General features: G+C 51.8%; 1 protein-coding gene across 1 annotated transcript; it reads right to left on the bottom strand.

Moving 5' to 3' along the window:
• Positions 1-383: 383 nt before the first annotated feature.
• Positions 384-3,763, bottom strand: LOC143941184 (peptidoglycan-recognition protein SC2-like). Its single transcript, XM_077463213.1, has 4 exons — positions 3,613-3,763; positions 1,967-2,168; positions 1,761-1,879; positions 384-747 (listed from the first exon to the last, which is right to left on the bottom strand). Exons 1-4 carry the CDS (start codon positions 3,659-3,661, stop codon positions 569-571), a joined length of 549 nt encoding a protein of 182 aa, XP_077319339.1. The 5' UTR covers positions 3,662-3,763; the 3' UTR covers positions 384-568.
• Positions 3,764-9,116: the final 5,353 nt, after the last annotated feature.

The following is a 9,116-nucleotide window of genomic DNA, read 5'->3' as shown; positions in this document are numbered from 1 at the left end:
GTTGTTAATCCTCCTAGAGATGTGATTAATCTGGTTGGCAACTTTACCTCATTACCGAACTGTTGTGGGACGGTGACCCCCCAATGTGTAATATTTGATCATGTGGGGACTGCCCCTATTTTTGAAGTGTATATAAACCTGTATTTCTTGGATCGGTGAGTTGGGAGAAGGCGGCTCGGGGAGTTGGGACATTTTCTTTGGATCCTCTTTTGTCTTTTCTGGTAATAGGGAATATTTTGTGTCTGGAACCCCCTGAGAGCTCCCTATATCCTGGGAAGACTTTACCAATCACAAACATGGTGGGGGGAATCTGACTGTGGTCGTCCCCTCCCCCGCGAGGGAGATGAAGATTCTTAGACATATCACAGCAGAGAAGAATGGGGTATTTTTCACCAAAATTTTATTACTGACAAATTGTTTCATCCTTCAGATGGGTAGTAATGTCCCATGGAACCCGTCCATCATATATAAGGAATGAGTGTCCAGAATGTGTGTCCTCCTCTTCCCCTCCATTCTGGCCTCCTCATGGCTTCTTCATCTTCTTCATGATTGGACCTTGTGGGATCTTCTAGGCCTGGAAGCGGGGCCAGGTCTTCAGAGTGTTGTAGAAGGTGTTTCCGGGGCACTCGGTGGCGGTGACGTTGCGATGTCCTTTCAGGATGTAGGCGGACTTGATGTAACCTCTGGTGACTCCACAACTGATGAGATTCTTGGCGGCATTCTGGGCGGCGGTGGTGGGATTAGAGCCTGAAACATAGGGAACAACCCTCAACACAACAAATAGAAACTGTTCTGTGTACCTAAAATGTTATATGGAAGAACAACTGACTGGTAAGCATGGACAACACCACTACCGGTGATCTCTGCTGTAACCATAGACAAGACAACTGGTACTCTCTGCTGTAACCATGGACAACACCCCCGGTACTCTCTGCTGTAACCATGGACAACACCACCTTTACTCTCTGCTGTAACCATGGACAACACCACCGGTGCTCTCTGCTGTAACCATAGACAACACCACCTTTACTCTCTGCTGTAACCATGGACAACACCCCCGGTACTCTCTGCTGTAACCATGGACAACACCCCCGGTACTCTCTGCTGTAACCATGGACAACACCCCCGGTACTCTCTGCTGTAACCATGGTCAACACCCCCGGTACTCTCTGCTGTAACCATGGACAACACCCCCGGTACTCTCTGCTGTAACCATGGACAACACCACCTTTACTCTCTACTGTAACCATGGGCAACACCACCGGTACTCTCTGCTGTAACCATAGACAACACCACCTTTACTCTCTGCTGTAACCATGGACAACACCACCGGTGCTCTCTGCTGTAACCATGGACAACACCCCGGTACTCTCTGCTGTAACCATAGACAACACCACCTTTACTCTCTGCTGTAACCATAGACAACACCACCTTTACTCTCTGCTGTAACCATGGACAACACCACCGGTACTCTCTGCTGTAACCATAGACAACACCACCTTTACTCTCTGCTGTAACCATAGACAACACCACCTTTACTCTCTGCTGTAACCATGGACAACACCACCGGTACTCTCTGCTGTAACCATGGACAACACCCCCGGTACTCTCTGCTGTAACCATGGACAACACCACCGGTGTTCTCTGCTCTATTCTGATCAATACCTCTCTATCTCTGCCCGTTGGGTGGGTGGATGACCATGTGTGATTGAAGATGTCCTTGCTCTTATTCCACCCCATAAACTTCTTTCCCCACTTACTTGTGAATGTTCCAATCAGGTTGATGCCGATGGAGTTGGAGTTGTAGTTGGGGGCGTGGGCACCCACTGAGGTCCAGCCACGGCCCTCGAATATGCTGCCATCTCCTCCAACCAGGAAGCTGTGGACAAGGAAGGGGGTCATTAGCAGAGATTGGACGCCGCCGTCTGCCCCACATACAGTAATCGTCAGATCTGAGGAGCCTCACCTGTATCCGATGTCACACCAGCCATTGGTGTTCATGTGGTAGTTTTGGACATTCTTAGTCTGGGTGATACAAGTGGACTGGGAGGAGCAGGAGGCCCCGGCGGTGTGGTGAACGATGACGTATGTGACGGGAGTGGCCATGGCGGTGCGGCAGGTTGCGGCGCGTCCTCCCCATTGGGCTTTAGTTAAGATGGTGGGGCAGCCTGTGGAATAACACAAAATACTTCTTAGCTTCTTAGTTTCTTCTTAGCAGTGCAGTTCTATAATGCCCCTCCCTGTGCTGTTACCCTCTTGCCTATAACTGCCCCTCCCTTTGTTATACCACCACCAATAATACACATTACCCCCCATTCTTCCCTATATATCTACCCCCACCTGTTCTATTACTCCCAACACTAAGGAAGTCGTAATTGCCCCTCTCTTTACCACTATTACCCCCCCATCATTAATACACAAACATAACATGATTTTATTTAGACCCCTTTTCACACTGAGGCATTTTACAGCGTTTTTGGGCTACAAATAGCGCCTGAAAAGTGCCTGTAAGCTGCCTCTTCTGTAGCCCCAGTGGGGGGGCCCGAGCGCTTTCACACCGGAGCGGCGCCCCTTGCAGGACAGCAAAAGAAGTCCTCCAAGCCACATCTCTGGGGCGGTGCGGGAATATCTTCACAGTACCTACAGGTAAGTCCTATTATCGGCCTTTTTATAGGCTTAACCACAGCTACAATTAGAAAACAAGACTTTACTTCCTCTTTAAATCATTTTTTGTTTTTTGGAACTGGATGGACTTGTGTCTTTTTTTTCAACCTGACTAACAATGTAACTAAAAGAGTTCAGGGTTTTGATGCAAAGTGATACAAGAAACATTTTCAGTAATTCTGTGCCCAATGGCAGACCACAGGAGGATACAAAGTAACAGATCTCCATACAGGAAATGGGTAGTAGGATGTGACATCATCACCCTGCGCCGTAATCATCGGCTCTGCACATAACATGAATCCCCCCCCCCCCACATGCCTGCCGGGGCAGTTTTTTCATTTTTTTTTTTCTAGAAAAAGACTTAGAAACCCCAAATAGAGACGAGAACGATGGAAGAATGTGTTTTGTTTCATATTTGTTTGTTAATAATTACATTTCGCCATGATCGCTTTGCTAGGATTAGACTTTTTCTGAACTCGTCCTGTATACTCATGATTTTCAAATCGATTCCAACAAAAAGGAATCCAAAATCGAAAATGATAATATATTGTATAAAAAGGGAAATAAGATGATGATTCCCACTTGGGCTGCTTTAGAGAATAGAACAGAAAATAATAGAATAAAACATAATAGAATAGAAAAAAAAATGGAATGAATATCCAAATTTTCCAATTTTTTTTATTTTATTCTAATCTTTAGCCCAGGAAAATGGCAGAACTGTTTGTTTTACTATTCGGCTCCTATTGACGTCAATGGGGTTTAGTTTTGGCCCCCGCTAAACCTTCCCCGAAACCCGGAACAGCTACGTTCAGCTCATCTCCTACTTCCCGCCAGTACAGCTAGAACATTCTGTGTGCATCCTCGGGGAAAAGTGTGTGAAAACATATACTAGACCCCCAGCGATAAGATGAAACATTCCCCCATCCCTTGTATTACGTCTGTACTTACATTGGGCTACAGCGCAAAGCGCGGCCAGGAGAGCGGCGATACGGAGCATGATTGATAGGATCCTAGAAAAAAACAGAAAGTATCATCAATATGATCCTGTGATGCCATGTGTGATGTCATGTGTGATGTCATGTGTGATGTCACGTGACATATGAGAGTAGATGAGCGATGTAGTCTGCGGGGGCGCTGTGCTCCATGACGCAATGTTCTGCCAAGTGCCATGTGACCCCAACAAACTCCATTGCTCGTATGATGAATTATTTCCAGGGATGGGACTTTTCGGACAATTCTCTGTGTGTTCTCTGATGTAAATGTAATCGTAATAAGGGGGCCGTCTTAAAAAACTGAAGAATTTAATTGTTTACAAAGGAAAGTAAAGGGTGGTGCAGGTATGGTCTATTCTCACATAGGGCAGGCGTACTAAAAGTATGGTCCCTTCTTGCATGGGGCAAGTGTAATGCAGGTATGGTCCCAGTCTTGGAGTAGGTGTAGTGCAGGTATGGTCCCAGTCTTGGAGTAGGTGTAGTGCAGGTATGGTCCCAGTCTTGGAGTAGGTGTAGTGCAGGTATGGTCCCAGTCTTGGAGTAGGTGTAGTGCAGGCACGGTCCCGGTCTTGGAGTAGGTGTAGTGCAGGCATAGTCCCAGTCTTGGAGTAGGTGTAGTGCAGGAATGGTCCCAGTCTTGGAGTAGGTGCAGGGCAGGCATGGTCCCAGTCTTGGAGTAGGTGCAGTGCAGGCATGGTCCCAGTCTTGGAGTAGGTGCAGTGCAGGCATGGTCCCAGTCTTGGAGTAGGTGCAGTGCAGGCATGGTCCCAGTCTTGGAGTAGGTGCAGGGCAGGCATGGTCCCAGTCTTGGAGTAGGTGCAGTGCAGGCATGGTCCCAGTCTTGGAGTAGGTGCAGGGCAGGCATGGTCCCAGTCTTGGAGTAGGTGCGCAGGCATGGTCCCAGTCTTGGAGTAGGTGCAGGGCAGGCATGGTCCCGGTCTTGGAGTAGGTGCAGTGCAGGCATGGTCCCAGTCTTGGAGTAGGTGCAGGGCAGGCATGGTCCCAGTCTTGGAGTAGGTGTAGTGCAGGCATGGTCCCAGTCTTGGAGTAGGTGTAGTGCAGGCATGGTCCCAGTCTTGGAGTAGGTGTAGTGCAGGCATGGTCCCAGTCTTGGAGTAGGTGTAGTGCAGGCATGGTCCCAGTCTTGGAGTAGGTGTAGTGTAGGCATGGTCCCAGTCTTGGAGTAGGTGTAGTGCAGGCATGGTCCCAGTCTTGGAGTAGGTGTAGTGCAGGTATGGTCCCAGTCTTGGAGTAGGTGTAGTTCAGGTATGGTCCCAGTCTTGCAGTAGGTTTAGTGCAGGCATTGGAGTAGGTGTAATGCAGGCATGGTCCCAGTCTTGGAGTAGGGATAGTGCAGGCATGGTCCCGGTCTTGGAGTAGGTGCAGGGCAGGCATGGTCACAGTCTTGGAGTAGGTGTAGTGCAGGCATGGTCCCAGTCTTGGAGTAGGTGTAGTGCAGGCATGGTCCCAGTCTTGGAGTAGGTGTAGTGTAGGCATGGTCCCAGTCTTGGAGTAGGTGTAGTGCAGGCATGGTCCCAGTCTTGGAGTAGGTGTAGTGCAGGTATGGTCCCAGTCTTGGAGTAGGTGTAGTTCAGGTATGGTCCCAGTCTTGCAGTAGGTTTAGTGCAGGCATTGGAGTAGGTGTAATGCAGGCATGGTCCCAGTCTTGGAGTAGGGATAGTGCAGGCATGGTCCCGGTCTTGGAGTAGGTGCAGGGCAGGCATGGTCACAGTCTTGGAGTAGGTGCAGGTCAGGCATGGTCCCAGTCTTGGAGTAGGGGTAGTGCAGGCATGGTCGCAGTCTTGGAGTAGGTGCAGTGCAGGCATGGTCCCGGTCTTGGAGTAGGTGTAGTGCAGGTATGGTCCCAGTCTTGGAGTAGGGGTAGTGTAGGCATGGTCCCGGTCTTGGAGTAGGTGTAGTGTAGGCATGGTCCCAGTCTTGGAGTAGGTGCAGTGCAGGTATGGTCCCGGTGTTGGAGTAGGTGCAGGGCAGGCATGGTCCCGGTCTTGGAGTAGGTGCAGGGCAGGCATGGTCACAGTCTTGGAGTAGGTGCAGGTCAGGCATGGTCCCAGTCTTGGAGTAGGGGTAGTGCAGGCATGGTCGCAGTCTTGGAGTAGGTGCAGTGCAGGCATGGTCCCAGTCTTGGAGTAGGGGTAGTACAGGCATGGTCGCAGTCTTGGAGTAGGTGCAGGGCAGGCATGGTCCTGGTCTTGGAGTAGGTGCAGTGCAGGCATGGTCCCAGTGTTGGAGTAGGGGTAGTGCAGGTATGGTCCCGGAGTAGGGGTAGTGCAGGTATGGTCCCAGTCTTGGAGTAGGGGTAGTGCATGTATGGTCCCGATCTTGGAGTAGGTGTAGTGCAGGTATGGTCCCAGTCTTGGAGTAGGTGTAGTGCAGGTATGGTCCCAGTCTTGGAGTAGGGGTAGTGCAGGTATGGTCCCGGTGTAGGGGTAGTGCAGGTATGGTCCCAGTCTTGGAGTAGGTGTAGTGCAGGTATGGTCCCAGTCTTGGAGTAGGTGTAGTGCAGGCATGGTCCCAGTCTTGGAGTAGGTGCAGTGCAGGTATGGTCCCAGTCTTGGAGTAGGGGTAGTGTAGGCATGGTCCCAGTCTTGGAGTAGGTGTAGTGCAGGTATGGTCCCAGTCTTGGAGTAGGGGTAGTGCAGGTATGGTCCCAGTCTTGGAGTAGGGGTAGTGCAGGTATGGTCCCAGTCTTGGAGTAGGGGTAGTGCAGGTATGGTCCCAGTCTTGGAGTAGGTGTAGTGCAGGTATGGTCCCAGTCTTGGAGTAGGTGTAGTGCAGGTATGGTCCTGGTCTTGGAGTAGGGGTAGTGCAGGTATGGTCCCAGTCTTGGAGTAGGTGTAGTGCAGGTATGGTCCCAGTCTTGGAGTAGGGGTAGTGCAGGTATGGTCCCAGTCTTGGAGTAGGGGTAGTGCAGGTATGGTCCCAGTCTTGGAGTAGGGGTAGTGCAGGTATGGTCCCAGTCTTGGAGTAGGGGTAGTGCAGGTATGGTCCCAGTCTTGGAGTAGGGGTAGTGCAGGTATGGTCCCAGTCTTGGAGTAGGGGTAGTGCAGGTATGGTCCCAGTCTTGGAGTAGGGGTAGTGCAGGTATGGTCCCAGTCTTGGAGTAGGGGTAGTGCAGGTATGGTCCCAGTCTTGGAGTAGGGGTAGTGCAGGTATGGTCCCGGTCTTGGAGTAGGTGTAGTGCAGGTATGGTCCTGGTCTTGGAGTAGGGGTAGTGCAGGTATGGTCCCGGTCTTGGAGTAGGGGTAGTGCAGGTATGGTCCCAGTCTTGGAGTAGGGGTAGTGCAGGTATGGTCCCAGTCTTGGAGTAGGGGTAGTGCAGGTATGGTCCCGGTCTTGGAGTAGGTGTAGTGCAGGTATGGTCCCAGTCTTGGAGTAGGGGTAGTGCAGGTATGGTCCCAGTCTTGGAGTAGGGGTAGTGCAGGTATGGTCCCAGTCTTGGAGTAGGGGTAGTGCAGGTATGGTCCCAGTCTTGGAGTAGGGGTAGTGCAGGTATGGTCCCAGTCTTGGAGTAGGGGTAGTGCAGGTATGGTCCCAGTCTTGGAGTAGGGGTAGTGCAGGTATGGTCCCAGTCTTGGAGTAGGGGTAGTGCAGGTATGGTCCCGGTCTTGGAGTAGGTGTAGTGCAGGTATGGTCCCAGTCTTGGAGTAGGGGTAGTGCAGGTATGGTCCCAGTCTTGGAGTAGGGGTAGTGCAGGTATGGTCCCGGTCTTGGAGTAGGGGTAGTGCAGGTATGGTCCCAGTCTTGGAGTAGGGGTAGTGCAGGTATGGTCCCGGTCTTGGAGTAGGGGTAGTGCAGGTATGGTCCCAGTCTTGGAGTAGGGGTAGTGCAGGTATGGTCCCGGTCTTGGAGTAGGTGTAGTGCAGGTATGGTCCCAGTCTTGGAGTAGGGGTAGTGCAGGTATGGTCCCGGTCTTGGAGTAGGTGTAGTGCAGGTATGGTCCCAGTCTTGGAGTAGGGGTAGTGCAGGTATGGTCCCAGTCTTGGAGTAGGGGTAGTGCAGGTATGGTCCCGGTCTTGGAGTAGGAGTAGTGCAGGTATGGTCCCGGTCTTGGAGTAGGTGTAGTGCAGGCATAGTCCCAGTCTTGGAGTAGGTGTAGTGCAGGAATGGTCCCAGTCTTGGAGTAGGGGTAGTGCAGGTATGGTCCTGGTCTTGGAGTAGGGGTAGTGCAGGTATGGTCCTGGTCTTGGAGTAGGGGTAGTGCAGGTATGGTCCCAGTCTTGGAGTAGGGGTAGTGCAGGTATGGTCCCAGTCTTGGAGTAGGGGTAGTGCAGGTATGGTCCCAGTCTTGGAGTAGGGGTAGTGCAGGTATGGTCCTGGTCTTGGAGTAGGGGTAGTGCAGGTATGGTCCTGGTCTTGGAGTAGGGGTAGTGCAGGTATGGTCCTGGTCTTGGAGTAGGGGTAGTGCAGGTATGGTCCCAGTCTTGGAGTAGGGGTAGTGCAGGTATGGTCCCGGTCTTGGAGTAGGGGTAGTGCAGGTATGGTCCCAGTCTTGGAGTAGGGGTAGTGCAGGTATGGTCCCGGTCTTGGAGTAGGGGTAGTGCAGGTATGGTCCTGGTCTTGGAGTAGGGGTAGTGCAGGTATGGTCCCGGTCTTGGAGTAGGGGTAGTGCAGGTATGGTCCCAGTCTTGGAGTAGGGGTAGTGCAGGAATGGAATGAGGATGTCAGTAGGACTCACCTGATTCTGCCTGGAGTAGCACTTGGATGATGTTGCGGTCCCTATTTATACTCTTGCTGGCTACACCTGGCAGGTGACAGTGGCCTTGTAGAGGGGGGAAGGGTGCAGATTGTTATTTTATGAGCCGTGTCCTTGTGTCCTGATTGGTCGAGTCTCCCCCACCAGGTGCGCTACGAATCTCACTCATCAACCTGATAGGAGTATCATATGCTGGTTCCCGGGCACCACTGCTGTGTACAGATTGTACATCTTCTACATTCTATCACTCAGTCCCTATGATACCAGCAAAATACCTGCACCACCCCCGCCCAATGCCAGTAGGGACCCCATTAAGTGCTAGCAAGGACCGTACCTGTCCCACCCAATGCCAGTAGGGGCGCTACCTGGGCCACCCCCACCCAATGCCAGTAGGGACCATAACTGCGCCACTCCCATTTAATGCTAGTAGGGACCATACCTGCACCACCCCCACCCTATGTCAGTAGGGGCCATACCTGCACCACTCCCATTCAATGCCAGTAGGGACCATACCTGCACTACCCCCACCCAATGCCAGTAGGGACCATATCTGCCCCACTCCCATTCAATGTCAGTAGAGACCATACCTGTGCCACCCCCACCCAATGCCAGTTGGGACCATATCTGCGCCACACCCATTCAATGCCAGTAGGGACTCTACCTGTGCCACCCCCACCCAATGCCAGTTTGGACCATATCTGCACCACCCCCACCCAATGCCAGTAAGGACCATATCTGCCCCACTC

This window comes from Lithobates pipiens, unplaced genomic scaffold (assembly GCF_037356315.1).
Source record: "Lithobates pipiens isolate NorthernLeopardFrog02 unplaced genomic scaffold, aLitPip1_a1.2 Scaffold_3, whole genome shotgun sequence".
In the NCBI taxonomy this organism is placed as follows: Eukaryota; Metazoa; Chordata; class Amphibia; order Anura; family Ranidae; genus Lithobates; species Lithobates pipiens.
Note: the sequence above shows the minus strand (reverse complement) of the source record. Positions and strands in the feature narration are given on the sequence as shown.

Coding starts and splice junctions, on each gene's coding strand:
- LOC143941184 (XM_077463213.1), bottom strand. CDS start 3,661: ATGCTCCGTATCGCCGCTCTCCTGGCCGCGCTTTGCGCTGTAGCCCAA. Junction 2,169..3,612: donor GCTTTGCGCTGTAGCCCAAT/GTAAGTACAGAC, acceptor GTTATTCCACAG/GCTGCCCCACCATCTTAACT. Junction 1,880..1,966: donor TGGTGTGACATCGGATACAG/GTGAGGCTCCTC, acceptor CCTTGTCCACAG/CTTCCTGGTTGGAGGAGATG.